The sequence below is a fragment of the Danio rerio genome, chromosome 17 (genome assembly GCF_049306965.1).
Source record: "Danio rerio strain Tuebingen ecotype United States chromosome 17, GRCz12tu, whole genome shotgun sequence".
NCBI lineage: Eukaryota > Metazoa > Chordata > Actinopteri > Cypriniformes > Danionidae > Danio > Danio rerio.
This window is the reverse complement of record NC_133192.1, coordinates 24822029-24849139: the sequence shown is the minus strand read 5'-3', so window position 1 is coordinate 24849139 and position 27111 is coordinate 24822029. Positions and strand designations below refer to the sequence as shown.

The following is a 27111-nucleotide window of genomic DNA, read 5'->3' as shown; positions in this document are numbered from 1 at the left end:
TGTAGGTAATAATCAGTTTAACAGCATTCATTGATTGATTTTAATTCGGCTTAGTCTCTGATTTGTCAGGGTTTACCACAGCAGAATGAAGGGCCAACTTATCCAGCATTTGTTTTATACAGTGGATGCCCTTCCAGCTAAAACCCAGTAAAACACCCATACACTCTCGCATTCAAACACCACTATGGCCAATTCAGTTAATTCAATTCACATTATATAGCGCTTGTCTTTGGACTGTAGGGGACACCGGAGCACCCGGAGGAAACCCACTCAAAACTCCACACAGAAATGCCAACTGGCCCAGCCGGGACTTGGACCAGCAATCTTTTTTGCTGTGAGGTGACAGTGCTAACCACTGAGTCATCGTGCCACCCAGTTTCACAAGATTGAAAATATATTTTTCCCAGTGTATCAAATCAGACACAAGCCCATATTATTCAGATGCACCTAACCAGTATACTGAGTACATTAATTTCCTATGTACTCCCCAAGGAAATCTGAAATCCTTTTATGAGCATGTGTGTGTGTGTTCCAAAAGACATATTTTATCTGTCCTGGTTAAATGTCGCAGATCGGATTGTAACATCTTTAATAAATCACATTAGAGGATCCGCATCTGAGAAACAGATACACAAACAGCACTGCAAGAACTCTCTTTCAAATTCAATCAGACCTCGTAGCCTGGAGTACATCTTTCTCACTGATTTGATGGTGCAAAACAAATGAATTACACACATACACATGCACACACACAGTCCACTACATAAATGTGAAATAACACCATATCTGTTATTGTGAGAACACAGACAGAAAAGTACATGCAAAAGCTGTCCGGTGAAATAAGATATTAGAGAGCTCAACAATATATGTCCAGTCAGTCCAACAGTCATGCCCACAAAAAAAAGAGAGCGATAGATAAAAAAAAAAAGTGCACGATAATAAAAAGTCAAACATATTAGGTGTCTGCATCAAACAAATTTTACAAAAGCCATTTTATAGACATGGAATACATATTAAAACATCTAATGTTTCAAGTACATTTGAAAAAATATGGGAATCAATGGGAATCAATAGATCAATCAATCTACCCTTCATTTTGCGCGTTCACGTTAAGAGGGAGGAGTGTCCAAATTCTTTTTAGCTTTAGGGCGTATGGCTAAGGGGAAGAGCTATGTACCCCTTGAAACTGAGATTTTTCAGGACCACACTTGAAATAAAGGAGTAAGAAATTTTCCCAGAATACAACAAACACAACGGCAGCGTAGCTGCACACAGAAGAAGATGCACAAATTAGTATTCTTTGTCATTATGAATATTTACAACGATTAATTAAAAACGGCGATCGTGTTTTCCTGTCAGTCCCACAACATACTTTCACATCTCTGTCAGAAAAGTCTAGTTCTGGGAATGACCTTTATACAGTGTCTGCTATAATGTTAATGTTGTTTTTGTGTCTTTACATACATGAATATGTCCAGGATGTAAATGCACAGTACAGTTAGGATCTTATTGCCACATTAGATTATTATGATAACATGATATATGCATTCAGTGAATTTCCTGAGAATAAATGTTGAATTGGGATTGGGCCATAGTATTAAATATTGTTACATTAAATGACATTTTACAAACAGCCATCATTTGTCTTTTTTTTTTTTTTTTTTGCTTATGAAAACAGAACAGTGCATTCTTTTATTACTATTTTTATTAAAACATGTTTATGTCACAAATTCTTTTTTATTGGTGTTTAACAATACTATACATATAGTATACAATACAACATAGGAACAATGACAGACTTACAGTCTTAGTCTTCTTATTTTTACACAATCCCTTCAAAATAAAATAAATACAATTTATTAATTATAAGCATACTGTATCCTTTGAGAGAAAATATATACTGTAAAAAATATATATATACAAAAAAACACATTTTTAAAAATAAAAATAAATTAATTACTTAAAAAAAATTGAGCAAGTGTACAATAAAAGAGTAAAAAAATAATGAAAAGTTCACGTTAAGGAGTGAATATTTTATCATTCCAGTAATTTACTGTGTATTAGAGCTAATATCAACTGAACAGGGTAAGCCTTTGATATAGTCTAAAACAGGGTTCCAGGTCTTGAAAAAAGATTTGATAGATCCAGGAAGTAAACATCTTAACTTCAAGTTTTATGCAGCTAAAGATTTCTCGGATCCATTTGTCATGTGATTGAGGAAGTGCCTGTTTTAAAAAGAATGCTCGTCTAGCTAAAACAGCAGAAAAAGCAATAACCTGGAGAAAAGCAACAGTCAAGTCAACTCTTTCTAAAATACAAAAAGAGGGGTTAGGGTCTAGATTTAAGTTAATAGCTTCATTAAGTGTGTCAAAAACACTGGGCTGGAAATTTTTCAATTGAGGGCAATTACAGAACATATGGAGATGGTTGATAGGAGATTGCTTACAGCAATGACAGGCATAATTTCTATTCATATATATATATATATATATATATATATATATATATATATATATATATATATATATATATATTTTTTTTTTTTTTTTTTTTTTTTTTTTGGTAATTTGGCATTGGTTAAATGAGCTCTATAGAGCACCTATAAGCCTGTTTCCACTGAGTGGTATGGTAAGGTATGATTTGGTACCTTTTCAAAAGGGTACCTAGCACAACAAAAGGGTACCAAAATCTGGAGCAAGTCACGCAGCCGAACACTATTGGTTTACAGAGATACTCCACTAGAATGTGCACAAGCCAGAAGAATGAAAACAAAGGAAGCATCATTATTAAACACACATAATAATATATACATATAATAATGAGGCATGGTCGACTCAAGCTCATCATCGTCTTAACGAACAGCCACAAAGCCAAGATGAAGAGGTGAAGATTAAAGATATAGGTGAGAGGTTTGCACTGACTGTGAGCTATTTTGCTTGCTGTTTTTGAACCCAAATAAGGATTACATGTATGCTGTGTGTAGTTTTTCTGTAACTGGTAACATGTAAGGCGTAAGGCGCTGTACTGTATGTGCTCATATATACTGCATTTATTTATTTTATATTATTGCAGACGTTACAGTAGGCTATTTTGCATGATCATTGATCTGCAGTTATAATCAAATCATGTTCATAGAAAGGTTAGTAATGAACATTTATACACAACTATTTATGTGTATAGCACCTGTTTTGTGAGAAGTGCTGCTCATTATGATATGTACTGTAAACGACCTGTACAGCTTTACTGTAGACATTTCTTTAGTGAGAATAACCTCAACCGAAACTTTGTCGTACACCATGCCCACAGCCCACCTAAGGTACCGTTCCTATCCTCTTTTGTCAGTGGAAACGCAAGCTTGATAAAGGTGACCCATACCAACCAGTACCGTACTGTACAACTCAGTGAAAACGGGCCATTACATTGCAGTAGGCCATGTAGGCCATATATAGGAGGAATGGGCCATCTTTAAAATATTTTCACAAACAAATTTTTCACATCACGTCATGATGATTTGCAAAAGCAACCTAAGAATTCAAGATATTAATATTGAAATGCATTCCAAATGCGTCTTAACAACGTTAAGCCTTAACAGGTTTTATTAACCGCATTTTTATATCTTTAATGCATAAATGTTCAGGTTTATGTAAAACTATTAAAATGATTCAATGTCTTACACACACAGACACGCACAGTCTGGAAGTAAATGGATCTAAAGAAATGGGTTTCTCTCTAAAGCCAAAAGGATTAACTTAATTAGTCCAGTCAGCAGCGTAACTATACGGCAGAGACATTACTTCTCGAGGTTCTACCACTCTCTGAACCTTAAGACTGAGTGTTTTTGGAAATCTTTCAGTATGAAGCCATTGGGCACTTGGGAGAATTGAAATGTCTGCCAGAAAGCTTTCTATTGAAATCTGATTAATGAGCGGTGCCGTAATGAGAGTGAGAAATACTGAAAAAGAGCTTTAGTCTCACACCTCTCTTCCTCAAAAACATTTTGTTCTCTTTGCCTAGCTTTTCCTCTATTGGTTTTTAATATTCTCCAGTTTCTCATTTTTATCATGCACCTTTTTGTCAAAATCTGAAGTTGTAGTCTAGATTTAGCTTTTAAAATTTGTCCTCTCTTCTCCTTTGCTGACAGCGACAGGACTGAGTGAATGGTGATGACAGCTTTGTGGCGTTATTCAAAAGATTTTGCATAAATCCACAAAAATAATTAAAGGAACAGTGAGAGAGAGAAAGAAAGAGAAGAGAAGAGAGAGAGAGAGAGAGAGAGAGAGATGTGCTTGTCTTTTTTAAACCTTTTCTGTTCTAGAACTATGAGCTGGCATTTCAGCATATCGCTTCTAAGGGTTTTCTGAGGTATTCTGTGAAATCTTAGCTCATGCGATGCTTTGACATTTCTCAACAGGTCATATTAAACCAAAGCAGCATCTACAGAACAGGAGCATCTTAATCTGGCGTTTTGATTTATTTCACTCATACAGAGAACACAATTTACGCATAAGCAAACACATGTGTATAAAATATGGTTGAAGTCAGAATAATTACTCCCACTTTGATTTAATTTTTGTCTTTTCATTTTTCCCAAATGATGTTTAACAGAACAAAGACATTTACTCTGCATGTCTGATAATATTTTTTCTTCTGGAGAAAGTCTTATTTGTTTTCTTTTGGCTGGAATAAAATCAGTATTACATTTTTTATTTACTGTTTAAGGTCAAAATTATTTGCCCCTTTAAGCTCTATATTTTTCAATATTCTACAGAACAAACCATCATTATACAATAACTTGCCTAATTCCCCTAACCTGCCTAGTTAACCTAGTTAAGCCTGTAAATGTCACTTTAAGCTGTATAGAAGTGTCTTGAAAAATATGCAGTAAAATATTATGTAACATCAGCATGGCAAAGATAAAAGAAATCCGTTATTAGAAATGAGCAGTGGTGGAAAGAGTATTGAAAAATCATACATAAGTAAAAGTACCATTACTTGCCTAAAAATGTAGTGCGAGTAGAGTAAAAGTATCTGTTGTAAATATTACTCAATGTAGGAGTAAAAAGTATCCCTTTCAAAAGTTCTTTACAGTAGTAAGTTTTATGCTGTAAAAAGCTGATGATTTACATGTAATTTGTTGATGTGTATAAACGTAACATTCTGTAGTGCAATTAGTTTAGTTTTTGCTCAGCAGGAACACAATGCCATAAGATGTTAATATTAGGTTAGGTTTAGGCTGTGATGTTGACCAAATTTCAGGTCTAGCCAGCATCTAAGGATGATCTTATTTTGATGTCTAATAACGACGTCAAATGATGTTGATATTTGGTTGATTTTAGGTTGTGTTGGAAAGGGACCAAAATCCAACTTCGAGTCAACATTTAAAACCAACATCACATTGACCTCAAATACTGACATTTATTTGTCAGGTACGGCAACCAAAATCCAACATCTGATCGACCTGATATTGGTAACATCCACACAACATCAAGCTGTAACAATATTAGATGTTGATTCTTGGTTAAATTTAGGTTGGATGTTAGACATTGATGTCAGCATGAAATTGTGTTTTGATGTCAACTTGATTTTCATTTCCAAACAAAATGCAACTACCACACAATGTTGGGGTATTTGAGGTACAACGTCAATCTGATGTCATGTTAAAGTCTTGCTAGATCTTTAAGGCCATTTCAGTCATCAAACTGTAAACCTCCTTTATCTTCTCATCAGTGACATGCATCTAAACAGTCTCTGGGTCATTGCATGTAAAGAATTTTGGACATCTGCTTGGACACTTTTAATGCTTCCAAACAGTTTGTCCATGTGTTGAGGTAGTTCATTATGATGCGATTTACCTGCTATGTATGATTTGATTGGGCAGGAATCACAGGACTGCTTTTTTTAATCCCCATAGACAAGAATAATAAAGTAGTGGAGTAAAAGTACTGATACAGCACTGAAAATGTACTTAAGGAAAAGTAAAAGTACACATTTGTAAAACGACTTAGTAAATTACAAATCCTGAGAAAAACTACTCAATTACAGTAATTTGAGTATTTGTAATTAGTTACTTTACACCACTGGAAATGAGTAATTAAAACTATTATGTTCAGAGGTGTGTTAAAAATCTTCTCTCCATTAAACAGAAAATGGGGAAAAATAAACAAGGGGGCTAATAATTCAGGGGGTCTTATAAATCTGACTTTAACTGTATACACCAGCAGAATTTTACTTTTTAACAATTTTTTTTTGCAATCATGCAACTGTTTACATGAAAACTACATAATTGATTTCTCAGGGGCACATTTTTTTTTTCACTTTTAAAAGAGCAATTTTATAATTTTCTTTTTTATCATGCTTTTTTAACTTCAGTCAATCAGTATATGGTTTTAATAGTGCAAATTAACACTTTCTTTTTTATTTTAGTTTTAGCTTACTTTAAGCACAAACAACAACAACAAACATTTTGCTGTACAAACCTAAAAGCAAATTATCAAATATAGACAGCAATGGATAAAACAACATAGAATGCATCCATATAGCACACAGCATCAACAATAAATAATAAGACACCAGATAGGTACAATAGGATTAATTTTATCCCAATTTAAAAGCTCTTTCTAGGAGGTTTAGTATAAACCTAAATTCTGCAAATGTTATAAAAACCTTTCACTTTGGCTAATAATCTCAGCTGGAAAAAACAAGATTTAACTACTGCATTTAGCTGTTTGTCAAATATACGGGCAGAATCCAGGATAAACCTAGATTTCTTACTCATGGTTTAATGCAGTCGGATAAATTGTCCAACACTTAATTCAGCTCTCCCGAGGCAGCTAGAGGTCCAAAAACAATTGCCTCAGTCTTCTTCTTATTGAGTTTTTAAAAAAGTAATGAAGAAAAAAAAAATTACATACAATAACATCTGAAATTGACAAAAACAATTGACTGGTCACCTGTGCAACTTTATGCAAGTCATATTTACAGATAAGTCCATGACCAATTTACACATGAGGTCATGAACACGGTCCATTTTTCCCAGAATTGCAAATATGAATTCATCCCTATTTTATTTTATTAAAAAAGTAAAAAAACAAAAATGCCATTTCGAAGATTTATATAACAGTCAGTATTCTGAACAATGTCCAGTTATTTATTTATTTTTGGAGGTTCAACTCTTTTCATTACTTTTCACAATTCACTTTAAATCCCAACAGCCTGAATAGTTTAGGTTTAAGCACCCTTATCTTGAATTTTTGGTGCATGTTTCTTCAATTTCAACCATCACCTGCCATTCAACATACACACAAACCCACGTCACAGATGTGGATGACTGTCTGAGGTAATATTTGAAGTCTGAAGCCCATTGTTATTGCTTGGTTTTATGTGTGTGTATATGATTTTATTATTCATATCTTTTGGACAGAAATAGCACAGACAATAGACAAGGGTGAAGTTTTTAAGGATGTGCAGAGCATCTGTGTTTATAATTGAAAAGACCACTTCTTAAAGTTTTTTTTTTAAAATGTGTTATGTAAACTATAAATGACATATCTCTACACCTGAAATAGAAATCTATTTTAATTTTAATGTATTTTATATAAAAAGGTGCCATGTGTTCAGATGTTTAAATTCATTTTTGGACAATACAATACAAATTATTTTAACTTCAGAAGAGATCAACATTTGTTGAAATAACCTAGATTATAAATCACAACAAATCAAAGCATAACTCTTCGTGAAAGTATTTTTATTTAAGTGGTAGAGAACTATAAACATAAGAAGAAATGTTATCTTATTATTCTACCCATAGTAAGGGTCAGACAGAATCTGCGGACATAATTTGCTAATTCTGCACAGAATAAAATAAAAATCTGTGGATTTATGCAGAATGGTTTTGGGAGTTTTTATAATAACTAAAATTTAATATATGAAATAAAAAATACTACCTTTTCAACTTTAATTTTAACTTGCAAATCCAATTGGAGTCACATATCTAGTAAACAAAGCAAGTCTCTTATATATCTACTAAAAGACAGAAAATATTACTTTACTGTATTGTAAATAAATCAAGTAAATATTTTCATATTAGTCAATGATATAACTAAAATCAATTTAGAAACTAAACAAATATAAATTTACACATAAGTAAATAAATAGACTCAATGATGGGCTAAACATCTGCAGATTTTTACACACACAGATTCTGTGTGGGTCTACCCATAATTAATAAATCCAGTAAATGCAGAAAAACTGGTCTTATAATTATTTCTATATCACACATTAATAGCCAAACACGTCGTTTGCAGATACATACATCAGTTTGCTAAATTTGATAGAAAATTTAATATGGCATAATAGACGTAGTGTATTTTATACTGTAAAAACCAAACTCAAATAGTAAACCTGTGGCACAATGAGCTATATACACGGTGTTTTTCAGCCAATGATGAACTTCCAGTGAAAGCTTTAAGTATTTTTAATTTCATAAGGCTTCTTTTACAGCATCAATGTTGTAATGTAAATCAAATATAATTAGTTAAATAGACTTAAGCATCCATTTGGTTGTTAAAGCAGAAAAAGAGACGAAACACTGTTTAAACGCAAGCACCGCCGTTAGCAGCAGGCTAGTGCAAAAACTCTATTGGGGAAAAAAAAAAACAGGGTAAAATTAATTTCCATATTTAAAGGCATGACACGGAAAAATTCAATTTTTTGCAGTGCTTCTTGTCCAGTCTGATACCCACTTTATATTTTATCTCAGCCAGGCAGTGATGATTTCTGTTTTTAAAGAAATCAGATCTTTAACGCGGTGATCTGTAAATGCTTTTGTAAGGGATGTCAACTCACAGGGAGCCCTGGTTGGCTGACTGAAATTAAAAGTCTGTGTTCATATACCATAGGTATGTGAAAATACCAATATGAAATTCATTCATTAATTTTCTTGTCGGCTTAGTCCCTTTATTAACCTGGGGTCACCACAGCGAAATGAACCGCCAACTTATCCAGCAAGTTTTTACGCAGCGGATGCCCTTCCAGCCAAAACCCATCCATGGGAAAGTGAAAATACCAAGTTATGTATAAATAAAAAGGTTTTGAATTATGAGGACACAGAGCATGTCCCCATAAACCACCTCAACATTGTATTACCTAGGTCATTCAGATAGCACTACAAATCTGCCCTATAAAACACCATAAAATACTCTGTGCACACACACATACACACAAAGCTGTAATACCGACGTCATACCCATGTTGCTCTACAAATTTGTCCTTGTAAAACAACACAAGACACACACCGAGGCACACAGACAGAAAAACTTTGTAAAATGTCCTTAAAAGAACTACAGGATACATGAAAGTGAAAAGGATGAACTTTTAAGCAGCTTCCCTGAGGGGGAGATAGTTTGAGACCCTTTTGACTTAAAAATCTTTACATAGCACAACACTGACCAGCCCAACTTGAACACACATCTGGTAGGATACTTAAAAAAGTGCTATTTCATTTATAGCTTTTATTGAGTGACCTTAGGAGGAGCAATACAAGACAGAAATAGCGCTTCAGTGCCTGTCGTATGTCCCGTTCATGCTCTGTGGAGCATGGCAAACCGGCAACCAAACAGATGAAATGCTCAAAATTAACCTTAAACAACAACAAAGCATCGGAATCATGAAGTTATATAGGAAAGGGCATAAAGAGCACATGGTTTTCACTTCTGCTCTTTATTTTGTTGTATCAAATAGAAGTCATGTTAACTTAAAGGTCAGAGCATCCGTAGTAATAAGGGTGGCGACCTTTCCTGAAGACGGTCAGATCTCCTGCACCACTGAATGCTCCCAGCACTTTCTCTATCAAATGCCACATTTTTCACTTTTGGCCAGAAAGTTAAACAGTTATTTTACAAATTGCTATGAAGAACTGTTAGACAGTGCTCAGAGTAATTGAGGACACCCCATTTTGAAAATGAATATTTGTATACATTTCTCAGTGAATGTAGGCAATGCATTTTGGTGCATTTAAACAAAACAGATTAATTAAAAATATATCTTTATTAAAATAATATTTTAGTCTTCAAACATATTTAGAAAGTGAAAGATAATACAATTAAATTCAAGCAAAATATTGCAAAACATATAATAATCTTCAATTTTTGTTTTTTTTGTTTTGCTTCTCTTGATTTTCCGTCTTTTTAAAAATTCCATGTAATATTTTTCTATAACATACATTTGGGTGTACTAGTTTTTGGACCATTATCGTAAGTTATTTTGTTAGATAAGCTCCAGATTTGGCTTCAGTACTGACTAATCTATATGCACATATAATATTGTGTAAAGAAATCAGATTTTCTGAATTTAAAAGAGTTTTTTGAGGGATGTACTTATTTATGCTGAGCTCTGTATACAACAGTTATTAAAGCGACTGGAGTCTAATACCTTTTGAATTACAAATTTAACTCATGTCAGTTTTTCCCTGGATTTCACACAAATTTAGAAGGCTGCGATAATGAGTAACAGTGATTTTTTACAGTCAAACAAATGCAATTAGATCACACCATTAGAGTTGCGTTTTAACTGGCCCAACGGAAATCTTTGTTTTTGTTGTCTGACTGCCATTTTAGTTAAACTGCCTTTTAAACATTAATTATGTCTCTGTGGTTTTAGAACAAAAGCAGAACCTTGGCCGACTGGCCAAGTACCACACTAAAAAGCTGAATTATTCTTTTTGTACTTATTCTTTTGTACAAAATAAAAAGTTGTTCCTTAATTAAGACCGACATCTGATTCCACTGCAGAAGTTTATAAGGATTTTTTTTTTTTTTTGCAACAGCAGCAGAGGTGGTAAAATATGTTTGAGGGTGTGTTTTCATTATTCTGTTTGTAGCCTTTTTAATTTTATTTATTTGTTAGTTTTTTTTAAGTGTATACTGTCAGATTCCTTTGAATCAATGTAAATCTGCTATAATAAGTAAAAAAAAAAAGCAAATCATCTCAGACTGGTTTCTTGAACATGACAATGAGTTTACTGTACTCAAATGGCCCCCAAAGTCACCAGATCTCAATCCAATAGAGCACCTTTGGGATTTGGTGAGCGGGAGATTCGCATCGTGGATGTGCAGACGACAAATCTCCAGCAACTGCGTAATGCTATCACGTCAATATGGAGAAAAACCTATGAGGAATATTATTAGTACTTGTTGACTCTATGCCATGAAAGATTAAGGCAGTTCTGAAGACAAAATTGGGTCCAACCCATTACAAGTAAGGTTTACCTAATAAAGTGGCCCGTGACTGTATATCTAGCTGTGTAAAAAGCCAGATAGAATTAGTTAAATTCTATGAGACTGGTTCACTATTCGGGTGCAGAATTGACACAGCTCTATACTAATTATAATTAATAATTAATAAGAAGCATTCAAAACACATTGGATTCATCGATGTAATATATACATCTCATTCTTATTTGTTTAATCTATGTTTAACTAAGAAATATCAATCACATAATGTTATTAGACATTTAGTTTAAAATATATAATACAAATGAATAAAAATTTTATATATGCATTACAATACATCTTATTTGTTATGCCTAAATATTTTTGAGAGTATAGGACTTGAGGATTCTGATTTCAGGTTAGCCAAAATATTCTGAAGGCCATATGTACAATGACATTATATATATAGCATTGTGGCTACTGTACTATTAAAAATGCTCAACTCAATATCTTTTGGCGTAGTTGCTGATTTATCAGGGGTAACCACATCAGAATGACCCACCAATTACTCTGGTTTTATGCACCGGATGCCCTTCCAGCCACAACCCAAAACTGGGAAATGACCATACACTCTCATTTACACACAAAACACACACAACAGCCAATTTAGTACATCCAATTTACCTATACGGCATATCTTGGATTGTGGGGGAAACCAGAGCACCGTTTCCACACAAACACAGACAGAAAACTCAACACGGACACAGGCAACAGTGCTAACCAATGAGCCACCATGCCGCCCAATAGTAAAAATGTTTTACAAAATAGCTGATCCATTTCAACAAATACACTTTTATTTAATATTTTATATATTTAATTATTATTATGAAAACACAGTAATTAAAAGAGAACCGCAACGAAGGCATGATTGCAACTAAAATGTCTGAAGGTTACAGCAGTTAAAATGAGTAGGGATTATAGAGACCCTCAAAGACATCACTAGTCTCTCACAACACATACTTTTAAGATATATAAAATCAGTAGACAGCTATTTTAAATTGTAACCATATTATAAACATTAGTGTTTTTACTTTATTTTTAATCAAACAAATGGTTAGCATAAGAGACTGCTTATAAATAAATGTAACTGAAAATTTTACTGACCACACACACCTTTGACAAAAGTAAATCTTATATTGATACAAATCTTACTGACACAAATAAGCAATCATAAAAGCAACATTTTCAATAGCAGAACGTTTCCCCAGCATGCGACTTTGGTCTGAGTGAACTTCTAAAATAGTGGTAGAAAATTCATTTACCTTAACTACTGAACCATACAGGTCACGGCAGGGAAGAATAACGTTAATAGAGGAGCGGGAGGTAGAGTTATTGAACAACATTTGAATGAAGTGAGGGGGAAAATGAAAGGTGACAGAGTTTTTTTTTTTTTTTGTAATTTTGAATATTTTTTCCGACGGACAGCCAGAGTATCTTCACATTCAAACATAGACTTGCAGGGCTCAAGAGTGCTGAAGCGACACATGAGTTCAGACAACAGCAATTAAAGGGATTCACACAGAAATTTAAACTCGGTCATCATTTACTCGTTTTCCACTCCTTACAAACCTGTAAATATTTGTTTCTTTATTGAACACAAAGGAAGATAATTTGAAAAATGTAGAAAACCAGTAGCCATTAAATTCCATGTGGTATAGTCAATGGTTATCCGTTTCCAGCATTCTTTAAAATATCTTCTTTGGTGTCTTATAAAGGTTGCTAATACTTGAGGGAAAGTAAATACAAAGTGAATTTAAATTTTTGTGTGAACTATTCTTTTAAGGTTCTGGTTAGAAACAATTAGTTAAGTTGCAGTTGGCAAACCCAGCAGACTTAAAGGTATATGTTCACCCCAAAATGAAAATGTCCTCAGTATTTATGCACCCTTAAGTGGTTTCAAATGAGCTTTTTTATATTCTAATAAACACAAAAGATGATATTTTAAAGAAAGCTGAAAACCTGTAAACATTGACCTCTATAGTATTTGTTGTTCCTTTTATGGAAGTCAATGTTACTAACATTTCTTAAAATATCTTCTTTTGTGTTTAACAGAAGAAACTCAAAGGTTTGAAACAAGTAAAGGGTCTTCATTTACTCACCCTTTACTTGCTTCAAACCTTTGAGTTTCTTCTGTTAAACACAAAAGAAGATAAGTCAATGATTACAGGTTTCTAACATTTTCCAAAATATATTCTTTTATGTTTAACAGAAGAAAGAAACTCAAAAAGGCTTGAAACAATTGAGTAAATGATTACAAATTTTTAATTATTGGATTCATTTTTAATGGCCAATTCATTAGGTGCATGTTAAACTTGGTATTAGATAAATTATTTAATTAATTCCAATATATTTAATATTTATATATGCATTCTTTTAAAGAAACCCAAAGTTAATGTTATACATGTATGTGCTTCTTGATACAATCACTTGCTCAACTCTAGCTTTCAATCAGTTGAATGGTTGAAATATGCCAGTAGCTGGAATATTGTGCTGAATATATGATCAATAGGATTTTACCAAACAAACTGTTTAAACAAATGATTAAAGACAATGAGTATGTTTACATGGACACCAATAATCCAACAATACTCTGATTTAGAGTCTACCATGTAAACAGTGATTTTTGATTAATTTAATCCGATTAAGGTCATAATCAAACCAAACAGAAATCAAAATGAAGACATGTGGAGTATGCTGATTTTAGTGCCATTATAAAAGTGCAGTACAGACATGAAAGCACCATAACCTAAACCATTACTGATGTGTAGGACTTTCAACACATTTTGCGACAGGATAGTCTATACACACACGGCTGTTTGACACTATTTCCTGCACCTACTTAGTCAGTGAAGGACCACAAACACCTGCATTGCAAAATGCGAATGTATTTTCCCATAAGGCGTGCGGCATCAAATTCCCAAAATAAATAACACTCTTCCAGCAGTTCATACCCGCATCCAATATGTTGTTTGTTATGGGGGCATGCATGAAATGCTCCTGAATGAAAGCAAAAGTGCCAAACTGCAGTTCAAGTCAACAAATTAAGAATGAAACCCAAAATTACATGAAACTCTGGAGGAAATGTGGATATCGTGGTGAAGCAATGATGTTAATCGAATCATGTGCTATAACATGTAAAATAGAATCATGAAAAGAACATTCACAAAGCAGCTCATGTCAACACCATAATCATATTATTGTCTTATTCAGATTAAGGCAAATAACTCAATTACTGATGTCCATGTAAACGTAGTCATTGTTTCATCATCTGTTTGTATGCCTGTATAAACACTGGCCTCGAAGGAATATTCTTTGAGCAACCAGAGTGGAACCTCTTTTGATTGTTCCTTCGCTGCAAGAACATTAAGGCTCAGAGTACTTTTGATCCTGACACTTGGTTAATACAATTAAGTAATCAGACAATCACATGGAAGCAATGTGCTGATGGTCAAAATGCAGCAGAATCTATCAAAAGTTTATAGAAAATGGTCCGAAAAAGATGGCATACACAAAAGTTTCAGATTTCTATAAAAAAATTGTACTTTCATAAACATTTCACATGCATTACCATTGCAATTAGAATCATTATGTACTTCCAAGACTGATATTATAGGCTGCTGGTGTGACGTGATAAAAGCACAGCATGTACATTCATCAGGCAATTTGACCAACTCTATACATGATAAAAGCATTATGCTTAGCCTGTAAATACAGTACACCATTTTCAGAATCAACTGGAACTATAGGGCAATGGAGGTGTGAAAAGTATGTAACAGCAGGTGCTAAATGCTTTTGGGGGAAAAAAACACAAGTATGTAAATGTGTCACTGCTGTTTCTGATGTGAGAGAATATTAAAAGCAACCTAAGCACCTTAGTAGCCTGTGACCAGCTGTCTCTGAGCTGAAGAAATGCTCACATATGCTATTATATAAATAAACAGAGGTCCACTTACCAACGATTTCAGCACAGCAAATGGAGCACACATTGCAAGATGTGTTTCACACTGAAGGCTTTGTTTTGCTGTGAAAACATTCGCTACATGTTCGTCCTTGACTGTTGCACCACATCTAGTGGACAATCACTAACTTTACAGAAAATGCCAGGCTCAACTGACTTAAAAAAATGAGCTGTTCTTTCAAATATGCAATTTTAATTTTATCCATCAGTGTTCTGCTGCTCTGTGTATGTTTTTAATTTTCTGTATAAACATGACAAATGCATGATTTTTAATCATGAATGCTATAATACTGTAAAGCATTTCTGTAAGTGAACAGAAATGCGAAACTTATCAGTAGGCCCACACGGAATCTGTTCATGCAGAAATCTGCAGATTTTTAGCCCACAATTCTATTACTTGTGTAAATGTGTGTTATTTTATATTTATTCAGTTTTTAAATTAATTTCATTAATATTATTGACTAATATGAAAATGTTAAAATGATTAATTTACAATACTGTTTGTAAAGTAATATTTTCCGTCTTTTGGTAGATATATTATATAAGAGACTTGCTTTGTTGACTGTATAAGTAGATCTAATTGATTTGCTTTGTAAACATTAGATACAAGTTAAAAAGGTAGTATTTTTACTTCATATATGAAGTTTTTGTTATGACACTCCTAAAATCCTTCCACATAAATCCACAGATTTTATTTTATAATTTTTTTTTACAAAATTCTGCACAGAAATAGCAAAAAATGTCAGCAGATATTGTCTGGCCCTACTTATCAGCAACTGATCACCTTTACACTGCTGTTAATACTCTTTTCAACAAGCAGATGTGATCGTACACACAAGGCCGCTGCATACCAAAATGGTGCCCTAAGCTAAATTTTACTGGGGTGCTCCCACCGAGAAACAAAACACACACCCACCCATATATATGTATACACACTGAATGTTATACTTAAACATTAAAATCTTTACACTATGAAATAAGTTTACATTCAAATAAACATGGCGTGTCTTCTGCAAGAACATTCCTAATTTCAAACATTTACAAAAGGTAAGAAATAAAACCCTCTCTGTACCTGTAAAGCTGGTAGATGGAATATTCTCAGTGCAGCATCCTGTGTCTGTATCTGTGCAGCTGCTGGGTTTCTCAGTGATGCCACCTTATCTTCCTTTGTGTCAAATTGCAGCACTGAACCTGAATGACATTGTCTATAAAAAATAAGACATTTCTTTTAAATAGCATATGGCTTATTAGTACAGTAATTTGACTAATTTTATACTATTGAGATTTTTCAGAAATATTAGTCAATTTGGTGACACTGTATTTTGATGGTCCATTTGAGAATTAGTAGACTGTCTGCTTAATATCTGTTGATACTGCTCCTTTAACAGACATTTAACTGACTATAAGAAACTGTGCAAGTACATGTCAACTTACACTAACCCTTACCTCAACCCTAACCCCAACCTAACATCTACCTATAAACTAATAAGAATTTATTGGCATGTAGATGCAATGTAACGTAAATTCAATAAATGGACCATTAAAATGAAGTGTGACCGTCAGTTTAGTTATATAGTAATTTACAAATAGGAAAACAGGACCTGTTAAAACACACCATTCCACAGATGTAAATACAGTGATAAAACGAAATTAGCTTGAAGAGCAGAAATAAAAAGTGTAGAAGATAACTGCACTGAAATATAATCAATAATACATAGTGAAATAAATGTCCAATGCATTTGTATGGTATGCAAACAGTATTGCACAAGTTAATAATCATATAATAATAACAGCTTGGTTTATTATGAATAGTCATAGTTCAAAACAATGCACGGCAGCAAAGCAATTATAGCTCATTACATAGACTGAATGTAAACACTTGTGATGACGTTAAAAGTTTATTAGCCTCAATAATTGACTTGAATAAACAAAAATATACTGTTATCAGGTTAACGCACATACCTTTTAGTGATGTATTGGATGTCTTGTATTTTCCCCCCTCAGCACTAGACAGCTGTTGTTTTCTCCTGGCATAGCAGCCGCAAAAACAAATGGGCCGGGCCACACATATGAAAGCAAATTCACGTTTTTGTTGTTTGTTATATATAAAAATGTTTGTGTTTGCAGTTTGTTATAATTATAATTTTTTTTGAACAACCAATATGGAGCCCTATGCAATCTGTGTACTCTGCGAATAGGGATCGGCAGTGGTGTATAAATTTAAATTTTTTGGGGGAAATGACATTATTTAACTGTAAATAAACTCTATTTTACTGTAAGACAGTTATGCAGTATGATACTGTATAGTTGCACTGTGGAAATTAGTATTTTACAGTAAAGATATACAATACTGTAAATACATAAAGCAAGATAAGTTGTGCTGTAAATACAGTACTTTTGCTGTAATTGATTTACAGTAAGTTACTGGCGAACTGCTGCCAGTAAGTTACAGTAGATTCTACAGGAAATTGTTAGCGGTGTCCAAGATGACAATTCACTTTCTTCGTTTGAAGACAGTTATTAAATTTCTAGTTCCAGTAATGACAATTAACAAATATGTCCAGGAGCCGGATACCAATTTTAAATTTTGCAAACTACCATAAAACACTTAATAGGAATGGTACGAAAATTACAGTCGGTAGAGATCAAACCTTCACCCTGGCATAAATAGGCCAAGAAGGCATTTATGATTGCACAGCGGAGCATCAATTTTTCTCACCGTCTGAACAAATTGGTTGGATTAAAGCAATCAGATACACAAAAGTGTAAATCTTGAGTGCGCATTCCTCTCACAGTCTCGCTACTTTGTCTCAAACCTATTTAAAGCGGATCTCCTGATGAGGCCAAGCAATTAGACTCATCCCTACAGGCTCTCCAATCTTCTGCCTCTCCTCAGCTCATGACAGAAAATAGAGCTGCACTCTGCCTGTTTATCATTTCAAATGATGTGGTAATTTTCTGCCCTAAATTATAGGTGCGGCGGATGATTATTCCGGCATTGTTTAGCAAGCCTGGATGCCTTGGATCAGGCTGATGCTTACATGCCTCCCTGCCGATTTCTGAACGCAGAGAAATAGGACTAAAAAAAAAAAAAAAAAAAAAAACAGAGGCTAGACTTTATGTGTCAGTGCGTCAATTAAGTGACTCAATCATATGACAGTGACAATGACTCAGATCATGGCAAAAATATTTAAAAAAAATAGTGACACATAGAATCACAGTCTGTCTCAAATGTTCAACTATACAGTGCCTGTAGTAATTCATCATACCCCTATGAAATTTTCACTTTATTTGTCATACAAATTCCCATGCCAAATAACATTTTTCTAATCTGTACCTTTAAACAACTTTATCCCGAAGGTCTTTTGAAAGCAGCGACCGGTGTAATAGGAGTAAAACAATAGATTTAAACAGGGTTTTCTGTAGGCACTATAAGCTCACCTTATCTACCTCCACTCACTTTATTAGGTACACCTGACCAACTGCTCGTTAAAGCAAATTTCTAATTAATGAGTCACATTGCAGCAACTCAATGCATTTAGGCATGTGGACATGGTCAAGATGATCTGTTGCAGCTCAAACTGAACATCAGAATGAGCAAGAAGGGTAATTAAAGTGACTCTGAACGTGGCATGGTTGTTGGTGCCAAAATGGGCTGGTCTGAGTATTTCAGAAACTGTTGATCTACTGGGATTTTCACACAAAACCATGCCTAGGGTTAACAGAGAATGGTGCGAAAAAGAGAAAATATCCAGTGAGCGGCAGTTCTGTGGCCACAAATACCTTGTTGATGCCAGAGGTCAGAGGAGAATGGCCAGACTGGTTCGAGCTAATAGGAAGGCAACAGTAACTCAAATAACCACTCACTACAACAGAGGTATGCAGAAGAGCATCTCTAATAGAACAATATGTCCAACCTTGAGGCAGATGGGCTACAGCAGCAAACCACACCGGGTGCCACTCCCATCAGCAAAGAACAGGAAACTGAGGCTACAATTCACACAGGCTCACCAAAATTGGACAATAGAAGAATAAAAAAAACATTACCTGGTCTGAGAAGTCTCGATTTCTGCTGCAACATTCGGATGATAGGGTCAGAATGTGGCATCAACAACATGAAAGAATGGATCCATCCTGCCTGGTATCAACGGTTCAGACTGGTAGTGGTGATGTAATAGTGTAGGAGATATATTCTTGACACACTTTTGGACACATTACTGTCAGTTGAGCATTGTCAACGTTGCAGCCAATCCGAGTATTGTTGCGGACCATGTCCATCTCTTTATGACCACAGTGCACCTATCTTCTGATGGCTACTTCGAAGAGAATAACACGCCATGTCATAAAGCAAGAATCATCTCAGACTGGTTTCTGACATAACATGACAATGAGTTCACTGTACTCAAATGGCCTCCACAGTCAGCAGATCACAACCCAATAGAGCTCCTTTGGGATGTGGTGGAACGGGAGATTCGCATCATGAATGTGCAGCATATCTAAAGCAACTGCGTGATGCTATCATGTCAATATGGACCAAAATCTCTGCTTAATACGGAAAATTAAGGCAGTTCTGAATGCAAAAGGGGACCCAACTCGGTACTAGTAAGGTGTACCTAATAAAGTGACCAGTAAGTGTATACTGTACATACACATTCAAATAGAAAAACTACTTAAATTCTCAGTTTCTCTAGATTTACAATTGATAGTTGTATGACATATTTTATTAAAACCTAAATTTTGTTTGTAAAAAATTAGTTTGTAAACTATAGATCACATTCAGTTCAAAAGGAAAATGACAATATTGTCATTTAGAGCAGTGATTCTCGACCACATTCCTGGAGGACACCAGCACTGAATGTTTTTGATGTCTCTTTTGTCTGTCACACCTATTATAGATCTTTCAGTCTCTGCTAACGAGTCGATGATCTGAATCAGGTGTGTTTGGTTAAGATGAGATGACATGGAAAATTTGCAGAGCTGGTGGTCCTCCAGCAACGTGGTTGAAAAACACTGATTTAGAAGACGTTATGGTTAATAAAAGTGCCATGTTTTCAGCTTTTTATATTTATATAAAAGTTTATATATTACATGTCAGTTCATATTCATTTTTAAACAACACAAGATCATTGTGCTCAATATGAAATCAATAATTGACAATTATTCTGACCAACTGTCACTTTCTGAAAATAAAATAAATAACCAAAATTACAACAATTTTATTTAAAAATTGGGAGAAATATAGTCACATCTCTATAAAATAAAACAAACATTAACATTTTACTCAAACCAACACCTATTAGAACACCTACCTAGAAATGGACCTTTTAAGTGCAAACAAAATACAACAATTTTTTAGACCTCATTCCTAATTTTTGCAATGACAAATCAGAAGTAAACAAGTGGCGGAAGCAGGACCGCACATGGATCTTACAGTATGTTTTATTTCTTCCTAATTCCTCGCACAGTAGGTTTTCGCTCCTCCATTTTGTCTTCCCCACATGCTCCCACACACCATCAAACCCGTGATTCATCATCGCAAGCATCCACCCTGTTCACATCCTGCCATTCAGTGCCAACAAAGAGATAGACCTGTTTCAAGTCCCTCACCCTTCCCCTTTTTCCTTTTATGCCATCTTAGATAAGGGCACCGGGCTGCGTGCTGCGATCGGCAAATTCAATTACCCGTCTGTTACATAAGCATTTGTTCAGTAATTCAAACGAATAGTCCTTTGGGTGTCATTAGGCATCTGGCGCACAGTTTTACTGACGTGGTAATGGAGAGTCTTTATCATGTGAGTGGCACATATTAATGGTTGGTGACAAGGTGATAAACAGAAACAAAAGAACGTTGACAAGTGGAAAAAACAACAACACACAACCCCATAAACTTTAACTTTGTGCTATATTTTTGTGTGTGAACAGTTTTATATCTTGAAAAGCAGAAAGTGGTTAGAAAGAAACAACAGTTTTGAATTCATATGCATAAAGGATTAAAGTAAACAGATAACCGTAGTTTAAATATACAGAAAAGACATCAGAGATGTGCGGTAGTGATTTCTGAACGTCTATTCTAAATCTAGCAGCACAAATGGGTTCAGTCTTCCATATATGAGCTTATGAAAACTGTCTATCATCGCTGTTAAAAGCAGCACTAGTGTTCTAGGATAATATATTATGTGCCATATATGATAAAAAAAAAAAGTACAAAAAAAAAAAAGAATTTAGCTAATAAAAAAATAGACAATAGTGTATGAAAAGTGCATTGATTAAAAGACAAACCCTAAAGATTATAAACACTGGTTTGATTAAAAATATATAAAATATATAATGAAACAAAAAATTCCTTCTGGCTCATTTGGCCATTCTTGTACGAAGACGTTTCTTGATAAGGTTTCCACTCTCTTTGTCCTCTGGATTTCGGCCAATAATCTACAAGGAAGTCAAATGTCAGCATGTCATTTCAGACTGAAATTCAGTGTACATTTTATAGTATTTTAAAGCACAATTTTGTTCAAATTTAGTCTGTGGTCAGTAGGAAAAAAATATAGCTTTATGATTAAGATGACAAATAAATAATTTTATTCTAAGCTTTTTATTTATCAAAGAAAACCTAATAGTCACAATTTCTACCATAATACTAAGCAGCACAACTTTTTTTTTTTTAATTTTGATAATAAAATTAGCATATGAGAATGATTTTTGCAGGATCATGTGAAACTGAAGACTGATTAATGATGCAAAAATTCAAATTCATCACAAAAAATACTGAAATGAATACATTTCAGAATAATTAAAAAATCTTTATAATAATAATAATAATAATTAGGGCTGCACAATATATCGTTTCAGCATCAATATCGCAATGTGATGAATTGCAATAGTGGCATCGTAGCATAGGCAATGTTGAGTTTGTATTATAATTCATCATTTGCACATGTTTTTGATGCATGTGATTGTGTAATGATTTTAAAAACATTCAGAAATTGCACTATTTGTGACCTTAACTACGATCATTTTTATAATTCAGTTGCAGTACTTGAATACTATTAGACTCAGAAAATAATAAAACACTTACAATTGTATCTTTTTCTTGATTGTGTTTATAGATTGTTATGAATGAAAATACTCACAATACATGCATATAGAGAAATGCATTGTGAGTAGCACAGACAACAATGAAAATTGTGTAGATTTATTTTATTTGAATTTATTTAAACAATTTTATAGCCTGTTTATTAGATTTTATGGAGATGAACTCCCACTGCAGAATCATCAATCATTATAAATTCCTTCCAAATCAAGATATGAAGTCATATGGTTAAATTGTATTCATATCGCAATATATAATTGCCCGAAAAAAAAAATTCACATTGCTAGATTTTTCCAATATAGTGCAACCCTAATAATAATAATAAATTCTTAAAGACCCCAAACTTATAGTTAGAGTTTACCACTGCTTGCCATTACCCGATGAGCCGGTATGTCCATTGGTGAGGAGATATCGGGTCTGTCATATTTCCGTTTATCACGTTTGGATTTTAGTTTTAGAGAAGGAGTCGACCCACCATCAGGGGATTTTCCACTCATCAATCCCATGATCCTCTTCGCTGTGACAGAAAGAATGTGATTGACAAATATGATGCCTGAGTATGATGAAGTCTTGAGAGAGAGTGAGTAATAATGGTGTAATATGTGTCATCCTGACCTTTACTCCCAAGAAAGGTGGGAGAGCTCTGAAGAAAATCTCCAATCTTCTGGAGCGTTTTGTCTTTTTTCCCTCTTTGGTTTGACTCCTGGGAATTTGGGGACTGAGAGGACGGAGAACAGAGTTCATCACTTGCTGTAATCACTCAGCACAGCTATGATCGGGATTAACAGCTCTCCCAATCACAGTCTCATGTGATGCAATGATGGTGAGGCAATTTCTCTTGATGAAATGCATTGATTAACCAGATTGAAAATGCATTGAAATGTATGCTCAAAAACCAGAATCAGAAAGTTTTTGCTGCTTTATTATTTTAATTTGGCCAATAAATGTTCCAGACTTGCATTCAAATTTGCATTTTTTTTTTTTTACCAAGAGTGTAAATGAAGCATTAACAGAGGCCAGAGATGGAGCACCCAAGGAAAACACAAGATATTCTCTATTTATATGAACAAATATTGACCTTCATTTCGCATTCCCCGATAACACAATGTTCTCAACCATAAAGACAGAGATAAACCTTTTGTGTTTTGAACAATTTTCATTAAAGCTCATTTTTAAGTGATAACCTGAATATTATTCCCACAAAGTCAAAAAAGTGAGCAGATTGAGCATCATACTTCATTGTGTTTTTGCTTTCTATGTAAAAATTACACCCATCTACCTATCTTAAATCACTACCTGCCCAAGCCAAAAATAATACAAAATTGGAAATTATAAACCGTGATGGGTATAAAACACTCTTCCCACAATAAAAATTAGTCTCATAATAATGATGCTAAAACTTATAGTAAAATCAGTGAAAGCAATGAGTAAATGTGCTACAGAAGCATGCTTAAGATACAGATTGATGCATGTATGAGCTGATTTACAAACTCATGACATTCACTTTCACTCTAAAAAGCATTTGAAATAACTTTTTTTGTGACCAAGCGCATATCCCAGAATAATGAAATCATGTAATAAAGACTAGGTCAGTAAGCATTGAATAATAAATGCACATATAACAGATAAATATACATAAAACAGATAATCCATATATTACAGCTATCCTTTTGTCATCATATTTTTCTTAATTTATTTGTCTGTCTTTTTAAATGTTTCTGTTTTGCTTTCTAGCATTCTTTTTTTGTGTAAAAAAAAACAAAAAAAAAAAACAAGGAAAAATAATAGCTTCCACTAAAGATACCGGATTTTTGTCTCTTAGTGGATACATGTGAATTATTTTCATTGATATCATTATCACAATAACTAGAACATTTTGTTATAGTGCATATATATGTGTATATAACTCCTCTCTAATTGTCAACAGTTATGATCAGTGCCTCACCATTTATATATACACAATTTCTTCCATTTTAAAACATTATATCTGACACCTTTTCAAGCAAGAATCTCAAATTCATTGGTCATTAGATTGAATACTTTACACACTTTAGTACTTCACACATACACTACCTGACAAAAGTCTTGTCGCCTATCCAAGTTTTAGGAACAACAAATAATAATTTGACTTCCAGTTGATATGAAAGGCAAAGGCCTCTAGATTATGCTTGTTTTACTAAAATAAATTATGATCATGCCTTGATTTTTTTAATTATTTAATTAGGACAGTAAGGTCTGACTTTGCTTTGACAAAAGTCTTGTCACTTAACAGAAATAATGTACAGTATAGAATATAAAGTCATGGGACAGTGGAAAAATAATTCATACCATGTATGACTCCCATAAGCTTGGAGTGCATTGGACTGTATTGCCTGCAGCTAGCTCTTTGCAACTCTCACATGGTCGCCCACTGAAGCTAAGCAGGGCTGCGCTCCAGGATAGGAGACCACATGGAAAAGCTAGGTTGTTGCCGGAAGTGGTGTTAGTGAGGCCAGAAGGGGGCACCCAACCTGCGGTCTGTGTGGGTCCTAATGTCTCAGTATAGTGATGGGGACTCTATACTGCTCAGTGAGCGCAGTCTTTCAGATGAGACGTTAAACCGAGGTCCTGGCTCTCTGTGGTCGTTAAAAATCCCAGGATTGTCCATCATGGCCTCCTAACCCTTCCCATATCATAATTGGTTTCATCACTCTGTCTCCTCTCCAACAATTAGCTGGTGTGTGGTCTGGCGCAAAATGGCTACCGTCGCATCATCCAGGTGGATGCTGCACACTGGTGGTGGATGATGAGATTCCCCCCTACGTGAAAAGTGCTTTGAGTGCCCAGAAAAGCGCTATATAAATGTAAGGAATTGTTATTATTATTATTCATACATAAATGCAATGACTCAAATAACATATGAATAAAGTCATCTGGAATGGCAAAGAAAGCGTTCTTGCAGGACTTCCAGAGTTCAACAAGATAATTTGCAATTATCTTCAATGCCTCCTCCATCTTACACCAGACATGCTCAATAATGCTCATATTTGGTAACTGGGTTGGCTAATCCTGGACCACCTTGACCTTCTTTACTATTAGGAACTTTGATGTGGAGGCTGAAGTATGAGGAGTGCTATCCTGCTGAAGAATTTGCTCTCTCCTGTGGTTTGTAATGTAATGGGCAGCACAAATGTCTTGATACCTCAGGTTGGATGTTGAGATCCACTCAGTAGATCTCTCACACACCCTCATACTGAATGTAACTCCAAACTATGGTTTTTCCTTCACCAAACTTGACTGATTTCTATGACAATCTTGGATCACCTTGGTTCCAATAGGTTTTCAGCCGTACTTGTGATGATTAAGATGCAGTTCAACAGAAGATTCATCTGAAAAATCTACCTTCTGCCACTTTTCCAAATGATCAACTAGAAGTCAAGTTATTATTTGTTGCTTTCACAACTGAGATCGATTACAAGACTTTAGTCAGGTAGTGTAGTGCTTCAATATGAATGTGGTCACTCACCTCTTCCCGATGAGGTGTTAGGTGAGGAGTCAATCTGCACCTTGTATTTCTGATGTTTTCACCTTCCACCGCATCCTAAGGAATAGCAAAGCACAAGAGTAAACAAGTGAATTGGTTTCCTTTAGACCTATTTTGCATGTTTTATGTCTGCGAAGCGTGAGCCAAAGCAACACCTATAACAGCAGGCTTTTGTTGTGCTTTCACACTTTTCAGCAATGTTTCTGGTGTGTAACCCAACTATGACTCAAAACAAGTCATTTGTAGCTAACAGGATGATATCTTTCTTGTAATGAAGCCTATTGTTTCATTTTATAAAACAGGTATTGGATATAGGCCATTAAAAAGAATGACAAATTTCACTAGTGTAAAATCTAATTTTCAAATGAATAAGCAAATAAGAATAGTTAGAATTAAGTATGAATGATGATGTGACACTAAAGACACTTGAAATTGTAATATTTTGACTGAACTTTTGAAAGTTAGCGTGGTCGTAAATATGAATATTGAAACATGTTTATGCTCAAATCACTGCAGGTGAAAGGTTCCTACAGTGCTCACCATAAATGAGCACACCCCGTTTTGAAAATTAGTATTTTTATCCATTTTTCAGTGATTTTAGGCTGTGTATTTAGGTGCATTTAAACAAAACAGATTTATTAAACAGATCTATTTATCAAGATAATATTGTAGTCACCAACCTTATTTAGAAATTAAAAGATAATACAATTAAATTCAAGCAAAATGTTGCAAAAAAAATTACAATCTACAAAATTACATGTTTTTTTATTTATTTTTACTTTTTTAAATTTTTCCTCTTATTAAAAAATGTTTTAATATTTTAATAACAAATTTTGGTGTACTAGTTTTTGGATCACTAATCACTAATGTATATGCAAAAATATAATATTGTATAGCTTCCCATTAGAAGTAGGTATTTAAAAGATAGATTTGTGTGTGTGGGGGGGGGGGGGGGGGGGGGTTGGGGGGGGGTAGGGGGTGCTTGTAAATGCTGAGCACTGTAAAATAACCTAAACAAAACATTTTTGTTCTTAACATGGGCACGAAAGGTAATATGTCCAGCTCACACTTCGCAGACAGTAAAACAGGCCTTCGTTGAATTTAATGCTTGGCTGTGATTGGTCAGATAAGATGTGATGATTGTTATGATGATCAATGGTGGGGTGGTTTAAAAACAAACTACCCAGTTCTAGTGGTTGATGAATCCTCTACTTGTGGTCAGATCAACAGGCAATCAAACATCACCTGCATTTACATTTATATGATCCCTAAT

The 27111-nt window shown here is 34.2% G+C and overlaps 1 protein-coding gene across 4 annotated transcripts in view; it reads right to left on the bottom strand.

Moving 5' to 3' along the window:
• Positions 1-21108: 21108 nt before the first annotated feature.
• kif20ba (kinesin family member 20Ba) overlaps positions 21109-27111 on the bottom strand; it is a 38966-nt gene continuing 32963 nt past the window's right edge. For all 4 annotated transcript variants that reach the window (XM_003200345.7, XM_005158528.6, XM_073928509.1 and 1 more), the window contains 4 exons: positions 25821-25895; positions 22931-23033; positions 22693-22832; positions 21109-21654 (listed from right to left, as the gene is read on the bottom strand). In XM_003200345.7, coding sequence (XP_003200393.3) covers positions 21577-21654; positions 22693-22832; positions 22931-23033; positions 25821-25895 — 396 coding nt within the window. In that variant the 3' untranslated portion in view covers positions 21109-21576. The remainder of the gene's footprint in view (positions 21655-22692; positions 22833-22930; positions 23034-25820; positions 25896-27111) is intronic.